Here is a 26426-nt window from a genome sequence, read left to right on the forward strand (position 1 = left end):
CCAGCAGCACCACGACCCAGGCCACGGCCCCTATTTGACGGTCTCCTCATATTTCTGTAATTTAAGATCTTGCCCTAGAAAGGTGTTTATTGAATAGCGGAACAAAACAACAACAGTATCGCACGGGTGTATCTCACAGTCAAATATGCAAACTATGCCGCAATTTAATGTTTTTTACCCCAAAAGGGTGTATATTGAATAGCGGAATAGGATAAAAAACGGTGTATCTCACACGTACAAACACAGACTAGGCCTGATTAAATTTTTTTGTACCCTAAAGGGAGGATGAGGAAGAGGAGTAGGAGGAGTTGGGAACAGGAGGCAAACTGAAGCGCCCTGCAATCCTTGGCGGGGGAAGGAGATGCGCCAAACTAATTTAAAAGGTGTATCTCACACGTACCGATACAGACTATGCCGTAATTTAATTTTTTACACTCCAAAAGGGTGTATATTGAATAGCGGAATAGGAAAAATTTTATAATACGGTGTATCTCACACGTACAAACACAGACTAGGCCCCGATTACAATTTTTTGTACCCTAAAGGCAGGATGAGGAAGAGGAGTAGGAGGAGTTGGGAACAGGAGGCAAACTGAAGCGCCCTGCAATCCTTGGCGGGGGAAGGAGATGCGCCAAACTAATTTAAAAGGTGTATCTCACATGTACCGATACAGACTATCCCGCAATTTAATTTTTTACACTCAAACAGGGTGTATATTGAATAGCGGAATAGGACAAATTTTACAAAACGGTGTATCTCACACGTACAAACACAAACTAGGCCCCGATTACAATTTTTTCTACCCTAAAGGCAGGATGAGGAGTAGGAGGAGTTCGGAACAGGCAGGAGGCAGACTGAAGCACCCTCAAATCCTCGGCAGTATGAGATGCGCCCAAAAAATTGGAAAGGTGTATCTCACACGTACCGACACAGACTATCACGCAATTTAATTGTTTATACCCAAATGTTTTGATTAAATAGCGGAATAGAAAATATGATCAAAAAAAGTGTATGTATATCACACGTACACAACCACACTAGGCCCCAATTACTATTGTTTGTACCCCTAAAAGGCTGGATGAGGAGTAGGAGGAGTATGGAACAGGCAGCACCCTCAAATCTTCAGAAGTATGAGATGAACCCCAAAAACTTGGAAAGGTGGATCTCACACGTACCAACACAGACTATCCCGCAATTTAATTGATCCCCAAAGGTTTTTATTGAATAGCGGAATAGGAAACATGATCAAAAAAAGTGTATGTATCTCACACGTACAGAAGCACACTAGGCCCCAATTACCCCTAAAGGCAGGATGAGGAGTAGGAGGAGTATGGAACAGGCAGCACCCTCAAATCTTCAGAAGTATGAGATGAACCCCAAAAACTTGGAAAGGTGGATCTCACACGTACCAACACAGACTATCCCACAATTTAACTGATCCCCAAAGGTTTTTATTGAATAGCGGAATAGAAAATATGATCAAAAAAAGTGTATGTATCTCACACGTACAAAACCACACTAGGCCCAAATTACTATTGTTTGTACCCCTAAAAGGCTGGATGAGGAGTAGCAGGAGTATGGAACAGGCAGCACCCTCAAATCTTCAGAAGTATGAGATGAACCCCAAAAACTTGGAAAGGTGGATCTCACACGTACCAACACAGACTATCCCGCAATTTAATTGATCCCCAAAGGTTTTTATTGAATAGCGGAATAGGAAATATGATCAAAAAAGTGTATGTATCTCACACGTACAGAAGCACACTAGGCCCCAATTACTATTGTTTGTACTCCTAAAGGCAGGATGAGGAGTAGGAGGAGTATGGAACAGGCAGCACCCTCAAATCTTCAGAAGTATGAGATGAACCCCAAAAACTTGGAAAGGTGGATCTCACACGTACCAACACAGACTATCCCGCAATTTAACTGATCCCCAAAGGTTTTTATTGAATAGCGGAATAGGAAATATGATCAAAAAAAGTGTATGTATCTCACACGTACAGAAGCATACTAGGCCCCAATTACTATTGTTTGTACCCCTAAAGGCAGGATGAGGAGTAGGAGGAGTATGGAACAGTCAGCACCCTCAAATCTTCAGAAGTATGAGATGAACCCCAAAAACTTGGAAAGGTGGATCTCACACGTACCAACACAGACTATCCCGCAATTTAATTGATCCCCAAAGGTTTTTATTGAATAGCGGAATAGAAAATATGATCAAAAAAGTGTATGTATCTCACACGTACAAAACCACACTAGGCCCCAATTACTATTGTTTGTACCCCTAAAGGCAGGATGAGGAGTAGGAGGAGTTTGGAACAGGCAGCACCCTCAAATCTTCAGAAGTATGAGATGAACCCCAAAAACTTGGAAAGGTGGATCTCACACGTACCAACACAGACTATCCCGCAATTTAACTGATCCCCAAAGGTTTTTATTGAATAGCGGAATAGAAAATATGATCAAAAAAAGTGTATGTATCTCACACATACAAAACCACACTAGGCCCCAATTACTATTGTTTGTACCCCTAAAAGGCTGGATGAGGAGTAGGAGGAGTATGGAACAGGCAGTACCCTCAAATCTTCAGAAGTATGAGATGAACCTCAAAAACTTGGAAAGGTGGATCTCACACGTACCAACACAGACTATCCCGCAATTTAACTGATCCCCAAAGGTTTTTATTGAATAGCGGAATAGGAAATATGATCAAAAAAAGTGTATGTATCTCACACGTACAAAACCACACTAGGCCCCAATTACTATTGTTTGTACCCCTAAAGGCAGGATGAGGAGTAGGAGGATTATGGAACAGGCAGCACCCTCAAATCTTCAGAAGTATGAGATGAACCCCAAAAACTTGGAAAGGTGGATTTCACACGTACCAACACAGACTATCCCGCAATTTAATTGATCCCCAAAGGTTTTTATTGAATAGCCGAATAGAAAATATGATCAAAAAAAGTGTATGTATCTCACACGTACAAAACCACACTAGGCCCCAATTACTATTGTTTGTACCCCTAAAGGCAGGATGAGGAGTAGGAGGAGTTTGGAACAGGCAGCACCCTCAAATCTTCAGAAGTAGGAGATGAACCCCAAAAACTTGGAAAGGTGGATCTCACACGTACCAACACAGACTATCCCGCAATTTAACTGATCCCCAAAGGTTTTTATTGAATAGCGGAATAGAAAATATGATCAAAAAAAGTGTATGTATCTCACACGTACAAAACCACACTAGGCCCCAATTACTATTGTTTGTACCCCTAAAAGGCTGGATGAGGAGTAGGAGGAGTATGGAACAGGCAGCACCCTCAAATCTTCAGAAGTATGAGATGAACCCCAAAAACTTGGAAAGGTGGATCTCACACGTACCAACACAGACTATCCCACAATTTAATTGATCCCCAAAGGTTTTTATTGAATAGCGGAATAGGAAATATGATCAAAAAAAGTGTATGTATCTCACACGTACAGAAGCACACTAGGCCCCAATTACTATTGTTTGTACCCCTAAAGGCAGGATGAGGAGTAAGAGGATTATGGAACAGGCAGCACCCTCAAATCTTCAGAAGTATGAGATGAACCCCAAAAACTTGGAAAGGTGGATCTCACACGTACCAACACAGACTATCTCGCAATTTAACTTATCACCAAAGGTTTTTATTGAATAGCGGAATAGAAAATATTATGAGTAAACGGTGTATGTATCAAACATGTACAAAACCACACTAGGCCCCAATTACTATTGTTTGTACCCCTAAAAGGCTGGATGAGGAGTAGGAGGAGTTTGGAACAGGCAGCACCCTCAAATCTTCAGAAGTATGAGATGAACCCCAAAAACCCCAAATATCATTCAGCTCTGCTGCAGGGCACAATTAAATTTTTTTTAACCCAAGGCTGTATATTGAATAGTGGAATAGAAAAAAAGTGTATGATTTTTGAAACCACTCAATAGCACATGTGAACTGAACACAGCAGTGTATGATCAGTCACTCAGCACAGCACAGCTGAAGGAAAAATGCTGCACACAGTGCCTGATAGAAAAATACTTTTCTCCCTCCTCCTCAGTGGGCAAAAAAGATTGTGTTCACTGCACCCCAAAAAGATTGTGTTCACTGCACCCCAAAAAGATTGTGTTCACTGCAGCCCACACACAGCAAAATGGATGTGGACCACTGACACCTGCCTATCTCATATCCCACACCACACAGCAATATCGATTGTAGTTTGTAGAACACACTGTCTGACCCTAAAAATCAGCAAACTCTGTCCCTAAAAGGATTGATAAGATCGTAGATCGGGTGATTGCAAACCCCCCCCACACAGCAATATCGATTGTAGTTTGTAGAACACACTGTCTGACCCTAAAAATCAGCAGACTCTGTCCCTAAAAGGATTGATAAGATCATAGATCGGGTGACTGCAAACCCCCCCCCCCCACACAGCAATATCGATTGTAGTTTGTAGAACACACTGACCCTAAAAATCAGCAGACTCTGTCCCTAAGAGGATTGATAAGATCGTAGATCGGTCACTGCAAACCCCACCCCACACAGCAATATCGATTGTAGTTTGTAGAACACACTGACCCTAAAAATCAGCAGACTCTCTCCCTAAAATGTCTACAACTCGCCCTGCCTAACACACTCCGACCTGTCCCTCAATTCTATCCAGACACAAATGTTTTTTTTTTCCTGTCTGTCCCTAATCAGCAGCCAGCACGTTGATGTGTGCTCTCTCCCTGAACTAATCAGCAGAATGACGCCGCAGCGGCGCTGCCTCGAACTTATAAAGACTTGGTCACATGCTTCAGACGGCCAATCACAGCTACTGATACATTTGTAGGCATGGCTGGGATGGCTTAGGCACACCAGTTAAACGCTTGTTGATTGGCTGTTGAAAGCCCGCCATGAAAAGCGCGCCAAAGCATGCAAAACCCGGAAATAAAACGACCGAACACTGATTTTTACCCGAATATACAGTAAAGTTTTCGGGTCCGTGTTCGGGTAACAAAAATCCAATTATTCGGTACGAACACGAATAATACAGTCCGTGTTCGCTCAACCCTAACCATAACATGATTTCATTTAATGTTAGCTGTAAGCAACAAACATGTACGGGAAATATAAAAACATTTAACTTAAAGAGAGCTAATTTTCTGAGGATGAGGGCTGCTCTCCAAGTCTTAGACTGGGAGGGAATATTGGCATCAATGAACACAGAACAGAAATGGGAATTCTTAAAAAAGACTGTATGTGAACACACTTCATAATATATTCCCATGGCCAATAAGTATAAAAGGCTAAAAAAAAAAAAAAAACTATGTGGCTCATGGCCAATGTAAGAAAAAGCTATAAATAACAAGAAAATAACTTTTAAAAAATATAAAAATTAAGGAACACTATCATTGTTTATATGTTACAAAGAATACAACAGAATATGTAAAATGAAAATCAAGGCTGCAAAAATTCAAAATGAAGGAACGCCAGATTGCAAAAGATAGTAAGACAAACCCCCCAAAATTCTTCAAATATATTTATTGTAAAAAGGTCAGGTCGGAGCATGTAGGCCCTTTACAAAATACTTTAGAGTTGGTGACTGGGGACAAAGAGAAGGCAAATGTATTGAATACCTTGTTCAGCTCTGTGTATACAAAGGAGCATGAGGTAGCTCATGCCCATAATGGGGATGGTATTGACACAGCTCCAAATGATGCACAATGGCTCAAAATGAATATGGAGCCCTGAGAATAAATGGCGCATACTTCATCAGCTTAGAGAGCAGAACAGGTGTGTAGGGTTCGATATCTGGACCCATGTTGAAATGTATTTAATCTGGTTTTACAGCCCATCTAACATACCTTACCCTCTTCTATTGTTCTCCATGTGTATGTGTTTTCCAGGTCACTAGGACTAGTGTATACTCAGACTATACCATCTCTCATGAGGTCTAACAGTGAAAAATTCACACTAAACTCTCGGGCTTTTCGCATGGCCTTACCCAATTGTGGATCATGGGTTAAAACTCCCATAGCCATTGCTTCCTTACCTTACAAAACAACACTGTCCACCCCTTGATCCCACAAATGTAGGAGTCAACTCAATAGGGGTTCTCCGGACCTCTGTTTGTAATTTTTTTGGTAGCTCATTGAGTTTAGTTTGTGTAAACTCCCTTACATCTCTGGGGTTGCAAAAATGCACCTCCTTATCTGCCATATCCTCTCTATCGTGTTGCCTTTTCCTATGCTTAAGCTGGATACACACTATCCAACTTTTGTTGTTAGATTTCCTTCAGATTTACCTTTTCTATGTAGTGCAAGGGCCTGCCAGATTGCATACAAATTGAAAGTGTTTAGGTTTGACCTCATATTATATGGTTTTGGTAAATCTAAAGGAAAAAGTCTTCAGAAAATCTTATAGTGTGTATGGGCCCTTAGTAATGAGAAGTCTGGCATACTTTTTCTTTCCCATTGGATGATCATCATCATCAGAAACATCAAACTCTATCTCCTCATCCTCACTATTATTTGAGAAGAGCACATCCTCACAATCCCAGTTTTGGGATGTGACAATGGCACATACCCTGGCTTTACTAACAGGTTACTAACAGGTTTATGGCCCTTCCTTTTCATAGTAACATAGTTAGTGAGGCTGAAAAAAGACACCAGTCTATCCAGTCCAACCTATGATGAGTGTGTGTGTGTTTGCTGTTAATAGTACATCATATACCCCTGTATGTTGTGGTCTTTAAGGTGCCCATCTAATAGGTTTTTGAAACTATCGATACCCCCTGCTGATACCACTGCTTGTGGAAGAGAATTCCACATCCTTACCGCTCTGATGGTAAAGAACCCTTTACGCAGTTTAAGATTACCTAATTTTAGTGAATGGCCGCATATCTTTTTGAATTCCTTTTGCTGTAAAGTTTGTTCCGTATGCTAGGGTCACCAGTACGGTATTTGTACATTAATATCATATCCCCTCTCAAGTGTCTCTTCTCCAGAGAGAATAAGTTCAATACTTGTAGTCTATCCTCATAGCTCAAGTCCTCCAGTCCCCTAATTAGCTTTGTTGCCCTTCTCTGGACTCTCTTCAGTTCCATAGCTGAGACACCTATGTTAGAGACCAATGTGTCCGGGAGAAGTGTTCAACCGGTCACCAACCATCGAGAAGACCCAATAGGAATTCCTAATGGTCTTGTGCTGTAACAGGGAGCCACCGCAACCTAAGCTATGGATATGAAAAATGTGTAAGGAGGAAATAAAGGATCACCTCCCAAGATCACACCTGCTAATTTTGAAATTGCAAAAAACCTTTATTGAAAAACACAGAATGTAAAATGTCCCCTATCAAGAGGGAATCCCAAACAAATTGGACATACACAGACAGATATGATTGTGGTGTCAAATAACATGTGCAACTAAAAACAATTACAAAAACAATGACTCACTCACACATGGCCGGCCACACACACACCAGAAGAATGGATACACGGTGTCAGTCACCCGCAGCATATAGCTCAAAAATGGGCTCAACCGTGCATCAGCATGCCACATTAGGAATAATGATTAATGAAATTGCTGACCAAGTGTTTCACCCACATGGGATGCTGATACAATTTGACAGAAATTGAGGATAGATGAGAGTGCACCAGTCATGTACCTCATATCACAGATCAATAATATCTAGATCAAAAGGAACGTCTGCACCTGGTTGATTACCCACAGGAACTGTAGCCTGATCTTAGAAGGGGGCAGACAGATGAAATGATGTATCAAATTTGTGGGTGTGGGCAATTGTGATGACCGTATAGGTTGATGGATTAGGAATTCATAGAGTCAACTCTGATGATATTTAACTTGAATCACAAATTGAATGTCCACAGAGAGGGAGATGAAAGCACACTATCAATCCTGAATTGAAGAGTGGTGATATGGTCCACAGTGTGGTAAAATCATGCGGCCAATATGGTAACCTACTCAGAAATTTCTGGACAATTTCGGACCTTTTAGGCCATCCTAGGAATTTAAGTGCAGACCCTCCAGACAACCATGGTTTGGAATGGGAGCTTGGGAGAGACGCAAGTAGCCTTGACTACTGCGCAGGCTCACACCGGTGTCAAGTACTTATGGATATAGATATTAACTTGTAGTACAGGGTATTTGAAACGGGAATGTACCTTCCGTATGACCCTCTGCTGGATGGAATAGTTTGTCCCAGTGTACTAACCACCGTGTGTTCACTGCCCTTTCTCAATCCCTATCAACTGCTCAGTGCTCACCATGTCTCCAAATGTACCTGGCTTCGGGTAATGTGCACCTCATTCTGCTCCTGGGATGGTGGTCAATAGTCGAGAACAGCCTCCTCAACCCGCCGAGTGCCGGCTCCGTCTACCGCACATGGCGGTTTGATGGACACAGATGGCTGGATCTGATGCCATGTGCGTGGCTCTTCCGGTGGGTGTGCGGCCGGCGTGTGACGTCAACGCGTTTCGCATGCGTGACGCACGCTTCGTCAGGACGTCATTGCATTGTACGGCAGGGCAATTTAAAGGAGAATTTCGTGATTGGTAACTAGTCACAGCTGACATGGCTGCAGACGTTCCTTCAGATTGTCCTCCGGGTAATTTAAAAAACAACCTATGGCAAAACGCCATCTTGTGGTGCATTAAGGGTATAACTATTAAGCATTATTTTCAAATGGCAATAACAATGTGGTTTCCATACTATTCAGACCTAGGTTTTGATGCTTTTCCATTACATTAAATGATGCAGAGTCCGAGACATTCTCACCCCTTGACAAAGCTGGCTCACCTCACAGGACCATATCTACATTGTAATCACATAACACATTATAAGGTGGACTCTCTTCAGTTCCAGCACATCCTTCCGGAGGACCGATGCCCTGAACTGGATGGCATACTCGAGATGCGGGCGGACCACAGTCTTGTAGAGTGGGAGAATTATCATTTTATCTCTGGAGTGAAGCCCCTTTGTTATACATGCCAGTATTCTGTTGGCTTTGCTTGCAGCAGCTTGGCATTGCATCCCATTGCTGAGCTTGTTGTTTACTAGGATCCCCCAGGTCCTTTTCCATCTTAGATTCCCCCAGAGGTTCTCCCCCCTAGCGAATAACTTGCGTTGGTTTTTCTGGCACCCAAATGCATTACCTTAGATTTTTCAACATTAAACCTCATTTGCCATGTAGTTGCCCACCCCATTCATTTGTTTAGGTCTTCTTGTAAGGTTTCCACGTCCTGTGTAGAAGTTATTGCCCTGCTTAGCTTAGTATCATCTGCAAATACTGAGATTGTGCTGGTTATCTTATCTTCTAGAGAATTTATGAATGAATTAAACAGGATTGGTCCCAGGACAGATCCTTGGGGGACCCCACTTTCCACACCAGAACAATCCGAGTACTCCCCATTTATCACCACCCGCTGGACTTGCCCCTGAAGCCAGGGCATTAATTGATTTAGTCATGAGGGCTGCACTCCACTCTTGCAAATCATCAGCCCGATCAGTCCGAGCTTTTTCTGCATATCTCCTTCTGAATTCATACAATTACTTATAATTAAAATCAGAAAACCTCTGACTATGCAATGGTATATGTGTAAAACTGTATATCAGTTTTATTTTATGGCATCAGGAGACTGGCTCTCGTAGTTTGCAGTGCAGATCTGTTGGCACTGAAAACAAGTTAACCACTTGCCGACCACCTACTGCAGAAATACTGCGGCAGGCTGGCTCGGCTACGGCGATCTGAAAAAGCGATCCTGGGGTCGCCCCCCTTAGCCAGCAGGGAAGCTGGTTCATGGGGCCGGCGGCCGCGATTTCCGCCGGGCACCCGTTTTCACTCCCTTTGGAGAGGGAACAGCGGTCTGCTTTTGTAAACACAGCAGACTGTTGTTCTCTCAGGAATTAACACAGAGCGCCTGTGATCCTCCTATTCATCACAGATCTCTGTGTTGATTCCACTAGCCCATCCCCCTCACAGTTAGAAAACACCCCCTAGGCATGCACTTAACCATTTGATCGCCCTGAGTTAACCCCATCCCTATCAGTGTCTTTATTATTTTTACAGTAGCGGTGCATATTCTTTAGCACTGATTACTGTAGTAATGTCACCCCCTCTGAAAAATTAAAAAAATGTCAGTTAGGGGTCTGAGCTGTCCACTGCAATGTAAAAGTCCCACTAAAAATCACTGATCGCCGCCATTACTAGTAAAAAAATAAATAAATAACTAAAAATGACAGAAATCTTTCCTCTAGTTTGTAGACACAGTAACTTTTGCGCAAACCAATCAAAATATGCTTATTGGGATTTTTTTTTAACCAAAAATATGTAGCAGAATACAAATTGGCCTAATTGGCGATGAAAAATGTAGATTTTTAAATTTTTTTAAATGGGAATGATATATAGCAGAATGTGAAAAATATTGTTTTTTTTTTTTTAGAATTGTCGCTTTTTTTTTTGTTTATAGCGCAAAAAATAAAAATTGTGATCAAATACCACCAAAAGAAAGCTCTATTTTTGGGGAAAAAAGGACATCAATTGTATTTGGGTACAGTGTCGCACGATACTGTTCCACTGCAGTAACACACATTACATGCATTAATATGCTGGGGTGCCATTAATTACCCTTAATACAAGAAAGCAATGCACCTGCCCTGCTGTGGGCTGCAAAACTAAGCAACACTCTACCGTGATTTGCATTCCCAAAAAAGGTTAAGGTACAGGTTTGGCTGTGATTAGATGTGTTGGCAAAATAAATGAGTTGCATTAATTCATTGCATGTTGATGGAGATGTAACCTGGTTTAACGTGCGTGCATGAACACAATTGTAAACTAGACCCTAAGTTTGATTACTTATTCCTCTAATACTACTCTAAACTTGTCCCACTAACTAAACAATAAACACTGAAGCTAACCCATAAAATAATACCTAACTCCAAAACAACCCTTATCACCTAAACCTCAACCTAACTTAATCATCACATTAACCTTTAACTTAATCCCTGAGGTAAGTTCTAAACTCCAAACCTCCCATCTAACACTTGACGTTTGTTTTATGGAAAATTTGCCACTCGTTCATTAAATCTGCATTTGGAATACTCCTTCATGGCTACTAGATGCAAATTTGATGGATAATTAGCTATGCAAATTTCTCATAAACAGATGCCTTAAAATGTAACTAAAGACAAGTTTTTTTTAGGTTTGGATAAGATGGATAGAGATTAGAACAGCTGTCAAGTTTTTATTGCTGAATATGTCCCCATTAGGGACATTCACCCTCTCTATTTATACTGTTTACCGTTATCACCAAGAGTAAAAGTGAAAGAAAATCCCCAAATTTAGATTGTCACTTGTAACAAGAATAGAGGGTAAATTTTCCAATCGGGACATTAATTCTGATAATCCTTGGGCTGAAAAATTATGTCTCTTTCCACAAAATGTGGAGATCTTGGTCGATATTTACACTCTCCGATGATTATCCAAAACTAATAACACATTATTCACCCTTGATGGTCACTATCGATACACTATGCCCAACCCTTGAATACATTATTTGTTCCTTGGTAATTGTTCTATGTATAATTGAGCCCGTATATCCCCCCCTTCCCCCTACTCTTCCTCACCCACTTGACCCCTCTTCTTTCATCTCTCTCTCTTCTTCTACTCCTTCTATACTTCTTTCTTACTGGTCCCTATGACCAATAGCTGTGGTTGGTCCTCTCCTAGGACCACACCTCATGTTTGTTTATATATCGTGCTGATCATAGACTACCAGGGCGTGGTTGTCACTTGAATCCACACCCATGTTGATACCTCATACACTTATGTAACTTTATTGGTCACAACATAAGATCACCCTTTCTCTGGTCTCTGGTCTTTTATTTCAATGTCTATGATCCTTAACTTCTTGTTAAACTATGATGTTTACACCATTTGTGTTAATGTTTGCACTGAATTCTCAATAAAACCTTTTATTGAAAAAAAAATAATAATTCTGATAATCCTAGTTGCAACCAGGAATTTCCTCACATTGGAGGAAGTTTCTATCACTTCCTGTTTTGGCTATGGAAGTGAAGCAGACTCTCCCCAATGGGATACACATGGCAAAAAATGACATAGATAAAGCTGTTATGCATGGGATATAGGTGTGTCTCGGTCCTAAATTATGCATACAAAAAAGAAACTCATTTGCCAGGGGACTTTTATAGAGACATACCACAAAAATTTGAGATATATAAGAAAAGTGTATTGTACAAAACGCAAAATATTACAAACACTTAAAAGCATATTGTCGTCCATGGTTTTAAACAGTTTAAGTACATAGAGAAACAACGTTGAGACAATAGAAAATGGAAACCTTTCCTCAATTGAATAATCTGTACTGACTTTCTCTTCTCTACGCGTTTCACAAGACAAAACTTCCTCAGGAGTCGCACAGATACATATCTGGAGATGAAAAAAGAATAATAAAAAAAAACAATAGCTTAAACTCCATTTATTTGACCTTTCTATTATTAAACTGATACCTATACAACATAATGACATTATAAGTATTGAATGCTAGTTGCAAACCAGATGCAGAGTCAGTCCAGACAAGGAAGGAACAAGACAAGTGCATCTGTGTATCATCTCAGCGACAGGTTCCCATACAGTTTTCGTTTAAATATAGCTCACTAGGTAAAAAGTGTCAAGAGTGTATATTTCTTGCATCATAATGGGGACAATGCTTAATGCACGAAGCTCTAGACATGTCAGAGGCTTATTGAAGTCCCCACATGCAGGTTTCTATATTTGATAAGTTGAAGTGTGAAGTCAGGCAGAGGTGGTACCTCCCACCATATGGCGCAGTATTTTCCCAGTTGCGGTGTCTTGGTGGGGGATGCCGCAGCCATGTTTAGTCTGCAATTGTTATCCCTGTTAAAGTTTTGCGCTGAATAGAGACATATACTATGTTAATGTGACAATTTGATTATTTCTTTGCTATTGGAAATCATCCGCGTTATGGTGACTACTATGTACTTTTTCTTATGAAACTTTAATAAAAATGTATTAAAACTAAAAATTGTCAAGAGGGAGTATCTATTTTGAGGTAGAATGGAAAAGAAGAGAGGAAGGTGGGAGACATAGTGAAAAGGGAGTACTAGGAAAGAGGGGGAGATGGGGGAAAGAGAGTATGGCAAAAAATATGAAGGTAATGTTAAACATGGTTGCCCCAGTAGATTTCTGTGGGGTACATTTTGTGACTAACCATAAAGAGCTGCTTATATTCTTGAGAGTGTACAAAGTCTGTACATTAATACTATGTTTTGTGAATTTTTTCATCTCTTTGGTATAGTGTTGTTGGTAAGTCTTCCATATATATGATGAATTTGTGCCATTTTGGAAAGCCACAGTTGCTTCTACTTTAACTGCATAAAGCATGACCCCCACCTTAACCCTTAACTAGTGTTGAGCGAACACGGACTGTATTATTCGTGTTCGTACCGAATAATTGGATTTTTGTTACCCGAACACGGACCCGAAAACTGTATGTTCGGGTTTAAAATTCGTGTTCGGTCATTTTATTTCCTGTTTTGTATGTAATGGCGCGCTTTTAATGGCGGGCTTTCAACAGCCAATCAACAAGCGTTTAACTGGTGTGCGCCATCACAGCCGTGCCTACTAATGTATTAGTAGCTGTGATTGGCCATCTTAAGCATGTGACCATGTCTTTATAAGTTTGAGAGCCCCATCGCGCCGCGTCATTCTGCTGTAGTTTAGGGACAGAGCACACATCATACGTGCTGGCTGCTGATTAGGGACAGACAGTGATTCTGTGAAAAATTGTGTCCGAAAAGAATGTAGGGACAGGTCGGAGTGCAGGCAGGGAAAGTTATTAGAGCATTTTAGGGCGAGGCTGGAGATTAGGCAGGGTCAGTCTTCTACATCGATTTTGCTGTGTGGGGGGTGGTGCAGTGAACAATCTTATTGAGCATATTAGGGACAGGCTGGAGATTAGGCAGGGACAGTCTACATCGATTTTGCTGTGTGGGGGGTGGTGCAGTGAACAATCTTTTTGCCCTCACTTGAGCCCACTGAGGAAGAGGAGGAGGAGGAGGGAGAAAAAAAATCTATTTTTATCAGTCTGTTGTGTGCAGCGTTCAGCTATATTTCACTACAGATTGCTGTTCTAATCTGCTATTAAAAAATTAATTTAAAGGGGAATTTTTTTAAGAGCACTTGCCATGCTCTTAACTACATTTTGCTGCCATTTGCAGCACTCTAGCCCTTTCCATTGGTGTTTTAGAGCCATTTTAGTGCCTGAAAGTTCGGGTCCCCATTGACTTCAATGGGGTTCGGTGTCCGGGTAAAGTTCGGAAAAAGTCCGGGACACGGACCCGGACTTTTTTTTCAAGTTTGGCCGAAACCGCCAGAACACGGACATCCAGGTGTCCGCTCAACTCTACCCTTAACAGATAAATGAAGTGCCTAATGCCTGATCTCAATGCTATTCTATGCTGCGCTAGCAGCCATTGAGCCAAATCCTCACAGTAATGACATTTAAATGTAAATATACCAATGTCTATCATCTGCCACTGAAAGCCAGCGATCTATACCCTATATGCTCATACAAATGTTCAGAAAACATTAGCAGATTTGACACTCTGTTAAAAGAATGCATACATTTGAGATAATATTTGGTTAAGCTTCCTCTACTGTATACAGCCAGCTCAACCAGCCAGGTCTCAACTAAGCCTTTTACAAACATATAGAGCATGCAATAACCCTGAATCAGTAAAGAAAGGATTTGTAGAGGAAGAGATACAAAGAATTATCCTTTGCTTTACAGGGCGAAATTTATCTCCTGTCTTCCTGTTATTTTTCAGATTTTACTAGTAAAGTTGATCTAATAACAAAATCAATAGCCTATGTACTTTGTAAAAGCACAAATGCTGAAACCGAAGTGGACATTTTATTGATGTGCCTTATTAAGTAGATGGATTATAATTTTTATATTTCCAAAAAGGATAACAAGTGCCTTACAAATAATTTGCATGTTTTAAGTTATATTTTCCTAACTTCTGTTTTATTTATCACCAGGAAAGCCAGGTTTAAGCGTTCTAACAGTGTGACAGCAGGAGTGCAAGCTGACTTGGAGCTTGAAGGCTTCCCAGGACTAACTGTTCCCACTGAAGACAAGGGCCTGCAATTTGGCTGTTCATTTCAGCGTCATTCCTCTGAGCCCTCAGACACCAGCCAGCAGTATTCAGTGTATAAGACAGTGCACACACAGGGCCAGTGGGCATACAGAGAGGACTATCAAATGCAGTATGATACAGCAGAAGAAGCTCGACAAGAATCTTGGATTGACAGAGCTACTCGCAGCCTGCCAGACTCTGGAAGAGCATCTCCTTGTCATCGTGATGGGGAGTGGTTCATTAAGATGTTGCAGGCAGAAGTGGAAAGGATGGAAGGATGGTGTCAACAAATGGAGAGAGACGCAGAAGAATATGACATACCAGAGGAAAGTAAGTTCTGTTGTATTGTTGTCCAAACACATATTGGAGAGTCACAGAGTATAAATTATTGTTGCAGCACATACTCTTTAGGAAGCCATGCGATTATCCTAATACCAGTGGGAATATCTAGTTTAACCATTATATCTTGCTTAAAGTGGGTGTAAGCCCTTACATATACCCCGTAAAGTGACTGGCCTCAGGTGAAACAAATCCTCCTACATAAGTTGTGTCTGTTTATCTGCAGTCTTCTCTTCTCTACATCCATTCAAAGTCCAGAATTTATAAAGCTTGTCTGAGTTGTCAGAATGCAAGGAGCGGGGAGCTGAAATTACACACTGCAGAGCTCAATGAAGAGAGCACTGACAGCTGATTGGAGGGAAGAGACACACCCCCTATAAACAACACACAGGAACAGAGCTGAGGCTGTCAATCAGCTGGAAATCCCTCCCCTGTCACCTTTTTTTCTCTTGGTGTCAGGAAAACTTGTCAGAAGTCATTCATGCTGATAGCAAAAAAATAAAACAGCAGACAGAAATGACCCTTAGTGCTCTTAATTGAGACAAGTACATACTATAGAAGGAAATGCTTTGTTCATAGTTCATGTCTGAAGTTCTTTTAAGCATAACTTGTGCTAAAACATTTTTTTTTCATTTTGGAAAGAATAGGGAAGAGTTGGAACCTCTGTTGGGACATATTGCTGTATCTGTCCCCAATGGAGATATTAACTCAACTTCCTGTCTGGACAGCAATTGATGGGCAATGTCTCAAGTCAAAACAGAGACTCCAACAAAACATTTATTTTTCAGTAAAATGGGGAAGGTTTCAAGCCTCTGTCAGTTATTTATTACATTTTTATCTTCCTGTCTCAGTGACAACCACTTCTCCTATTTCTTCTCTTGGTGTCAAAGGGGCAGGACATGCAGTAAATTCTTCCCAGTGGGGTCAAGTAAAGAAATACAAATATGACATAACTTTTACATTTTTCCAAGAATATCTAAAACTAAAAAAAAAAAGAGATTTGGCGCTGGGGTTGAATTTATCATGAAACTGCTAGGTCATTTACAACCTTTCTTGAAGGTTCAAATGACCACCAGGGCCCTCATGGAGCAGTGCAGCTGGTAACCTATGGACATTTCTGGCTGTTTTTAGTAAGTGAACCAAACTCTTTGTAGTTTAGGAAAACATAAATATTTGTATTTTTTCTTGCTTCTGGTCTACATGTTATATCCAATAGTTCATTCTTTAATTATTTTTTTTAATCATGTGGCAGGAGGAGGCTTTTACTTCCCAAACTCCACTTTTGTTGAGAAAAAAAACAACTCCTCTGTGTGGGATCAATGTACATCTCAGAGATTTTAACAAACTGTGTTGCCGAGTCCTAACTTTTTTTGTGCTCTGAAGAAAAAGCTGTTTGTTCTAATATATCCTTTGGATACTGAATCTAAATTGGAGGGACTGGTTCATTATAATCAGCTGGTGCACTCTCGGGGGGGGGGGGGGGGAATTAACACATTTCTTCTAAACTTAGAAAATGGAGCAGGTGCTGCTTTTAATACACAAAAAAAACGCAAGCCCTTTGTTAACCACTTCCGGCAAAATTACGTACTTGTACGTCATTTTGAGGAAGTGGTTGTACCAGGGTGATGCCTGCAGCTAGAGGCATTACTCTGATACCATTTTTTTAGAGCTCTAGAATTTTCTGATAGAGGGCTGTGCTGACTTTGGACTTCATAAAACACAGTGGACCAACATCAGCAGATGACATGGCTCCCAAAATCATCAAGGACTGTGGAACATTTTGCATTTTATTTGGAAATCAAGGTCCCAGGGTCTGGAAGAAGAGTGGAGAGGCACAGAATCCAAGTTGCATAAGGTCCATTATGAAGTTTCCACAGTCTGTGATGAATTGGGGAGAAATGTCATCTGCTGGTGTTGGTTCACTGTGTTTTATCAAGTCCGAAGCCAGCGCAGCCCTCCACCAGGAAATTCTACCGAATTTAATGCTTCTCTCTGGTGACCAGCTTTATGGAGATGCTAATTTCATTTTCCAGCATGATTTGGCACCTGCCCACACTGCCAAAAATAACAATATCTGGTTTCATGATCATGGTATCACTGTACTCGATTGGCCAGCAAACTCGCCTGACCTAAACCCCCATAGAGAATCAGTAGGATATTGTCAAGAGGAAGATGAAAGACACCAGAACCAACAATGCAGACGAGCTTAAGGTCACTATGAAAGCAATCTGGGCTTCTATAACACCTCAGCAGTGCCACAGTCTGATCCCCTCCATGCCACACTGCAAATGTAAACAGTGTTCAAATCACACATGTGAGGTATCGCCGCGATGGTTAGAGCGAGAGCAATAATTCTAGCAAAAGACCTCCTCTGTAACTATTAAACTGGTAACCATTAAAAAAACATTTTAAAGCATCGCCTATAAAAAAAATTGAATTACTATAATTTGTCGCCATTTCACGAGTGCTTGCAATTTTATAGCGTGACATGTTAGGTATCTAAATTGAACCATAGAGAATAGCGCACACATACACAAAAATAGTTGCTTTCAAATCTTGCAAGGCTACTTAAAAACACCTGCTTTTACTAAGTAAATATGGGGATTTAGTCACACCATATGACCATATTGTGCTTAAGCCCACCACTGCGTCAAATTGCCCCCCAATATCTTGTTTGTTACATGTTTAGTCCTGACCAGACTTCTGGTTGGAGCACCCCACTCTCCCACACCAGTACCTCATTATCATTGTCCACCTGTGAGTAGTTATAGAAGGGGTCCCTTTATATTACAGTTTTAGCAGAGGAATCTGCAGCTAGCAAACTTCTCCCATGTAAGGAGTGAGTATGCCCCATGGTTCTGAGAAGTGGGATTTATCTTTTCTATGAATAGTGTAGGACCTACTGAAAATGGGGTACTTTGACGCAATGGTGGGCTTAAGCACAATATGGCCATATGGTGTGACTAAATCCCAATATTTACTTATTAAGAGCAGGTGTTTTTAAGTAGCCTTGCAAGATTTGAAAGCAACTTTTTTTTGTGTATGTGTGCGCTGTTCTCTATGGTTCAATTTGAATATTGGTCTTTATAGCAGCACCAACCTTAGAAATGTGTGTTTAGGGTGTACCCCCAATATCTTGTTTGTTACATGTTAGGTATCTATTCACTCGGCGTAACATCGTGTTTCACAGTATACAAAAAAAATTAGGCTAACTTTACAGTTTAGTTTTTTTAAATTCAGTGAAGTGTATTTTTTCCAAAAATATTGCATTTGAAAGACCGCTGCGCAAATGCCGTGTGACATAAAATAGTGCAACGGCCACCATTTTTTTCTCCAGAGTCTCTGCCAAAACATATATATAATGTTTGGGGGTTCTAAGAAATTTTCTAGCAAAAAATACTGATTTTAACTTGTAAGCAACAAATGTCAGAAATAGGCCTGGTCTTTAAGTGGTTAATTAGGACTGATCTGCTATGTATTCTACACTATGTCTGTCACAGCTCAGAACAGTAGCTGAAGCTGCATGCTCCAAAATCCTCTGTCTAACTTTATCCCCAGACACAGACAGAGGCGTCTTGAACACCAACAATGTACAGAATGCTTCCAGGTTGCCATATTGCATTGAATATAAAACAAGGTGTGAATGTAGCTCTCAGAGGGGCATCCCAATCACACTAGCAGCACTCAGATGAATTCTTAAGGAGAATCTTATCCAACCACTACAATACATATATATAATACATGCAATGTATACAAGTGGAACGGTCCCCTATTGATATGCTCCTAGCACAAAAACATTAGAATATAGATAATAACTCTGATTGATGCTTGTCAGAAAGTTCATATACAGTTCATAGGTTCAGATGCCATGTAGCCTTCACCACAGTGTTAGCCTGTAAATGGCTGGACCACCTTCACCACACCAAAGAGTGTCCCCTTAGTAATGCACACTCACTGGTCTAAAACGTATATGAAGCCTTGTACAATGGAGCCCAGCAACTTATATCCGGCAATAGTGGTGGTCAATATGGCTCGCTCCAACATCCACCGGACCCAAGAGTATGTACAGCCTTTCAGAATGGACCCAAGCAGCTCATATCCGACAATGATAACGGTCAATATGGCTCACTCCAGCATACACCAGCTTTGACAAACAGCAGACCGATTTCTATGAGTAATGTCAAAGTTATGTAGCCAGGTTAAGAAGACAGGGATCCATCAAGTTACATCCTCAGAACACTGGTCCAAGGTCATACAGAGGGAAATACCATCTAGCAGAGCAGACAGACATGGTGCTTGGCCAACGTGTTACAAATGCAATCTCTCAAGCTTTGACATTACTCATAGAAATCGGTCTGCTGTTTGTCAAAGCTGGTGGATGCTGTAGTGAGCCATATTGACCGTTATCATTGTCGGATATGAGCTGCTTGGGTCCATTCTGAAAGGCTGTACATACTCTTGGGTCCGATGTATGTTGGAGCGAGCCATATTGACCACCACTATTGCCGGATATAAGTTGCTGGGCTCCATTGTACAAGGCTTCATATACTTTTTAGTCCGGTGAGTGTGCATTACTAAGGGGACACTCTTTGGTGTGGTGAAGGTGGTCCAGCCAGTTACAGGCTAACACTGTGGTGAAGGCTACACTGCATCTGAACCTATGAACTGTATATGAACTTTCTGACAAGCATCAATGAGAGTTATTATCTATATTCTAATGTTTTTGTGCTAGGAGCATACCAATAGGGGACCGTTCCACTTGTATACATTGCATGTATTATATATATGTATTGTAGTGGTTGGATAAGATTCTCCTTAAGAATTCATTGGAGCGCTGCTAGTGTGATTGGGATGCCCCTCTGAGAGCTACATTCACACCTTGTTTTATATTTATTCATTTATAGCAGCTGCTATCTTATTCGTTAGTTTTAGTTAGCGCTGGGTGAGTGGGTAGTTTTTTATTGCTTACTACTTTTGTTCATATTGCATTGAATATTAGAGAAAATGACAGAAGCTACTGATTGAAAAGGTTCATTTGTTTTATATTAAATTACAATATGGCTTATGTAACAATTGTAAAGGTGCATCTCATAAAATTAGAATATCATCAAAAAGTTTATTTATTACATTAATTCAATTCAAAAAGTGAAACTCAAGGCGATCAGCCTGCGGCATTGCTGAGGTGTTATGGAAGCCCAGGTTGCTTTGATAGAGGCCTTCAGCTCGTCTGCATTGTTTTCACAGTCAGTGATGATTTGAGGAGCCATGTCATCTGCTGGTGTTGGTCCACTGTGTTTTATCAAGTCCCAATCCAGCGCAGCCCTCCACCAGGAAATTCTAGAGCACTTAATGCTTTCCTCTGCTGACCAGCTTTATGGAGATGCTGATTTCATTTTCCAGCATGACTTTGCACCTGACCACACTGCCAAAAGTACCAATATCTGGTTTCATGATCATGGTATCACTGTGCTTGATTGGCCAGCAAACTCGCCTGACCTAAACCCCATAGAAAATCAGTGGGGTATTATCAAGAGGAAGATGAGAGACACCAGACCCAACAATGCAGACGAGCTGGGCATCTATAACACCTCAGCAGTGCCACAGGCGGATCCCCTCCATGCTAACGCTGCATTGATGCAGTAATTCATGCAAAAGGAGTCCCGGCCAAGTATTGAGTGCATACTATACTGTACATGGACATACTTTTCGGTAAGCCACCATTCCTGTAATAAAAATCCTTTTTTTTATTGGTCTTATGTAATATTCTAGTATTCTGAGATACTGAATTTTGGGTTTGCACTAGCTGTAAGCCATAATCATCAAAATTACAAGAAGAAATGCTTGAAATATATCACTCTGTGTGTAACGCATCTATATAAAATATTTGATTATCACTTTTTGAATTGAATTACTGAAATAAATTAACTTTTGGTGATATTCTAATTTTTTAAAATGCACCTATATATGTTATATATTTTTTATTTGCTCATTTTTTTTCAGGAAAGTGAAGTTACCTATTAAATAAAGCTTAAATCCATTTAATCATATCTCTCAACATTGTTCATTTTCATAAGAAATTAAATTATTGTACCCATTAAATAACACAGTTACAAAAAAGACAGTGATTGTTTTTCAATGAATCTGGGTATAGGATTGATATCAGTGGTATTATATCAGTGCAAACACTAAAATGATGCCTGGATTAGGCAATTAGACTGTTGCCTTTATTTGCTCCTAAACTTAGTGAATTAAGTGCAATTTCATTTTGCAAAGAATACCCAATCACTTGCAAGGGAAAAAAACATGATTTTTGTTTGCACATAAATGGATAAGGAAATCACCACAGTATTACATCATTCACTAATCTCTGGTGCAAATTCCTTTACAAAGTATAACTTCGCTTGCAAAGGAATGGCCTATTTGCCTTTAGTAAATTAGACTCTTGACTTCCATACCAAAGATCACATTTACCCCCTGACGCTAGCTTGTAAACCTCTATTCACATCAGTGTCTTAGAACTGATTAGTAATTATGATTTCTGCCACTGAAAAAATTTCTTTTCATGTAGAACCAAGTATATTGGAGCCTTTAAAAAATACTAAATACTTACGATGATTAACATAAATTCCATATGTGATCTGTATATGACAAGAGTGTTCCATATTCTGAAAAGGTCAAACATGAATTTTTTTTAAAACATTTATTAGCTGAACGTTTCATTTGCATATCAAAGCAGCAAGTGGCTATATAAGGAATCTCAAAGGGATGCTTTAAACTCGATGTCAAATGCTGTGTGTTCATTTTTACGTGACTGTGAATGCATCAAACTGTTTGTCCCAGTTTTTGCCCCAGGTCAGTCAATTAGCTTGTTGAATGTTTGCAGAAGTGGTAATATGTGAAATTGAAGTGTGTTAGCCTACAGACTATCATAATTACATTTCCATATGACATAATCTTTAATTATTCACATAGGAGGTTTCTTACTGTGGAAAATTGCTTGTTCCTTGTGGCCTATGACTAAACACTGACTCTTTAGTGTTTAAGTCTTTCAGAAAGGTAGATACTAGTACCCTTTATTTAAGTGTCCTTTTAATTTAGCTGTGCCTTATCTGTTTTTTAAATGTAATTTATTTGTTTTTTTTTCTTGATTCTAGCTGTTCAGTCTGTGCTAGCATTTGTCCCTGTCCCTATCAGTGAAGATAGACTCTCAAACCCAGCACACTCAACCGGTGTATTATCCCAGTCGGCATATCATCAACATAGGCATTAATTGGCGAGTCACATTTACAACCCCTAGCTCCTCTGCTTGCTTTCCAATCTACTCCCCCTTCTTTTTGTTTCAAGCTATCTTACAGCAACTGCCCCATTTTTTTTTAAATTTTGTTTGTAGGCTCGCATCTCTGTCTCAGTGCATAATAGTGGCTAATATTTGCTTATATAGGAATAGACATATCATTTGCTTCAGATATAGACACTATATTACAAAAAGTATTGGGATGCCTGCCTTTATATGCACATGAACTTTAATGGCATTCCAGTCTTGGTTCGTAGGGTTTAATATTGAGTTGGCCCACCCTTTGCAGCTATAACAGCTTTAGCTCTTCTGGGAAGGCTGTCCACAAGGTTTAGGAGTGTGTCTATGGGAATGTTTGACCATTCTTCCAGAAGCGCATTTGTGAGATCAGGCACTGATGTTGGAGAGAGGGCCTGGCTCGCACTCTGAGCTCTAATTCATCCAAAAGGTGTTCTATCTGGTTGAGGTCAGGACTCTGCAGGCCAGTCATGTTCCTCCACCCCAAACTCGCTCATCTATGTCCTTATGGACCATGCTTTGTGAACTGGTGCACAGTCAGGTTGGACTAGGAAGGCCAACCCCAAACTGTTCCCACAAAATTGCGAGCATTAAGTAGATGTAAACCCTTACGTATACCAAGTGTAGTGAACAGCCTTAGATGATAAACAGAGATGAAACAAATCTCCCTACAAAAGTTTTACATGTATATCTGCTGTCTTGAGCTTGCTATATTCTTTAGAAAGTGCACATCGTGTTAGACATTTTCTCTTTCTGTTCAGCGCTGAAAGTGTTGTGTAGGTATACACTGTGTGACAGCTGATTGGAGGAAAGGCACACACCCCCAATTCACACAGGCAGAGGAAGGAAGGAATGTTCTGTGAATAGATCAGCTCTCTGCTAATCTATTTACAGCCCCCACCCCGACACAACATTCAGCCTGGTTTTATCTCAGTTGAAGGAGAACTTGTCAGAAGTTATGCTGATAACAGAAGAATGGAGCAATAGAAAGCCATGAGACTCAGGACTTTTGAGAGATATGAGAAAATACTGCAGATAGATGTGCCCAGGTCAAATTTCATGAATCAGGTTTACATCAACTTTAAATTGTCCAAAATGTCTTGGTATGCTGACGCCTTAAGATTTCCCTTCACTGGGACTAAGGGGCCAAACCCAACCCCTGAAAAACAACCCCACATCATAATCCACCCTCCACCAAATGATTTTGACCACTGCACACAGCAAGGTTCATAAAGACATGTATGAGCGAGTTTGGGGTGTAGGAACTTAACTAGCCGGCACAGTCCTAGCCTCAATCCGATGAAACACCATTGGGATGAATTAGAGCGCAGACTGCGAGCCAGGCTTTAAATCCAACATCAATCCGCTTCTGGAAGAATGGTCAAACATTCACATACACTCCTAAACCTTGTGGACAGCCTTTCCAGGAGAGTTGAAGTTGATGTAGCTGCAAAGGATGGGCCAGCTCAATATTGAACCCTACAGACTAAGAGTGGGATGCCATTAAAGTTCACGTGCATGTAAAGGCAAGAATCTCAATACTTTTAGTAATATAGTATGCCACGGGATGGTCACTTACCAGTTGGGTTGAACCTTTTCTGCACCATGCTGTCTTTTCCCCTCAGTTGCTGGTTATATTCAGTAGTGGCACCACTGCTCCCAACCCCTGTTTCTTTGCCTTCCCCCCATGGGATGCCACAGCTTTTCAGTCTACATACTCTTGTACTCATTTTTTGAATACCAGTCTCCTCATTTGGTCAACTTTTCATTGTTTGTAACTAATTATTGTCCTTAGACACTGGGGACAATCATCTACTTCTTATCCTAAAATGGTTGAAATAGTCTTCAGCCCCTGTAAAGTGGAATACAGTAGATTCTTCTGCTTTACAACCTTCTATTCTGTCCATGAGCTACCCCTTGCTTTTAACTGCTTTCTGCCTTAAGGATTAGGAGTTGTAACTGTGCGATTACATGTTAACAGTAACTGACACTTAGCAGATACATCAACAACAGTGGAGGATATATAATTCCAATCATCTTTTAATAGACAGTAGTTTGATCTCCTTTTTCTCTGAGTCTTACAGATATCATAAATGTCCTGGTAGATGTTCCCTGGTGCTTACTAGATCTTAATCTGCTCATTGATTACCCTTTTTTCCATACCTTGTTATAGACCTTGCCTTCAACAGTGTCAATTGCTACTGCCATATTCTCTCAAGGAAATGATAATGAAATCTTGTAAACCCTAGTTGGTGTTAGGATGGCTTCTGGCATCGGGTGTTTTAGGATTTTTAGGATTATAGGCAGCAGGAAAGCTAAGTGGTTGACACTTCTGACTGGCAGTACTAGGGTTGTCGGTTTAGTCACAGCACTACCTGCCTGGAGTTTGCCTGTTCTCCTTGTGCCTGTGTGGGTTTCCTCCGAGTACTCTGCTTTCCTTCCACACTCCAAAGACATGCTGGTAAGGTAATTGGTTCCTGTCTAAATTAGCTCTAATTTATGTATGTATGAATATGAGTTAGGGACCTTAGATTATAGGCTCCTTGAGGGCAGGGACTGAGGGGAATGAACAATATTTATGTAAAGCACTGCGTAAATTATCGGTGCTATAGAAGTACCTATAATATATACATTTTTAGTACTTTAATTATGAAGCCTCCTCTCTTATCCCATTCCTCACATCATTCCACCATATTCTTCATTCAAATATTTTCCCACATTGCTTCCTTTAGACCCTTAAAAGTGGTCTTCACTGCCCTTTAGGGTTCTCCCTTTGGGTTCCTATGAAAATAAGCCTCCCTCTTCCATGTAGTCTGGATGTGGCTTTCTTGATGGCAATAACCTTGATTTTGGTTGGCTATATTCCCCCAGACTTCATTCTTAAGGTTAGTTCAGAATTCCACCTTAAAGAGGAAATTTCCTCCCTACTTAACTATTATGCAAGGTTGTCCTCAATTCACATACTTACCTGTCCTGCAAACTCAGCATTGTCTTACTTCAATCCACTGCTCAGGTGCAACAGTCTGAGTCCTGCACCACCATCTTCCCCTCTGACATAATCGGAAGTTGCCTTTTCCAGTTTGTTGCAGCCCTACCCTGATGACAATGTGTGCCATCCCAGGAGAGGCAGAAGTAAGGTACATGTCATTCTTGCCTATGTAAGAATGGCAGTGGGGGGAAGGCTGTAGTGAAAAAAAATATATATTTTTTTTATATTGTGGAGGACAGAGTTCATTTCTTATAGGCATCTTTCTCACACGCCTGTGAGGTTTTGCCACCATATGAATGTAGTCAGGGCGGTTAAGATTCTTCTTTCGTAACACATGAGCCTCAGTGAAAGGATTATTGTGATCAAGGCCTACATTTGTAAGGGTTAGATTCCTGAGGCTTATGTCACTGCACATTGGTGGTGAAAATGGGTAAGACCACCATTTGGTGTTCCATATATACCTTTACTAATATCTATACACTAGATGTGAATTAGTTGAATTTAGCATTGACATTTTAGTGCAGGATTTCTTTGCATTGATAATCTTGTGTACTTGGTATCTTTTCCAAGGGTGAGGAAACATCCTG

The 26426-nt window shown here is 40.6% G+C and overlaps 1 protein-coding gene across 2 annotated transcripts in view; it reads left to right on the forward strand.

Moving 5' to 3' along the window:
* The window catches only part of DLGAP3 (DLG associated protein 3), a 724943-nt gene that overhangs the window by 622970 nt on the left and 75547 nt on the right, over window positions 1-26426 (forward strand). For both annotated transcript variants that reach the window (XM_082246991.1, XM_082246992.1), the window contains exon 9: window positions 15102-15529. In XM_082246991.1, coding sequence (XP_082103117.1) covers window positions 15102-15529 — 428 coding nt within the window. The remainder of the gene's footprint in view (window positions 1-15101; window positions 15530-26426) is intronic.

The sequence above is a fragment of the Pelophylax lessonae genome, assembly GCF_965119305.1.
Source record: "Pelophylax lessonae genome assembly, chromosome: 2".
Classification (NCBI taxonomy): Eukaryota; Metazoa; Chordata; class Amphibia; order Anura; family Ranidae; genus Pelophylax; species Pelophylax lessonae.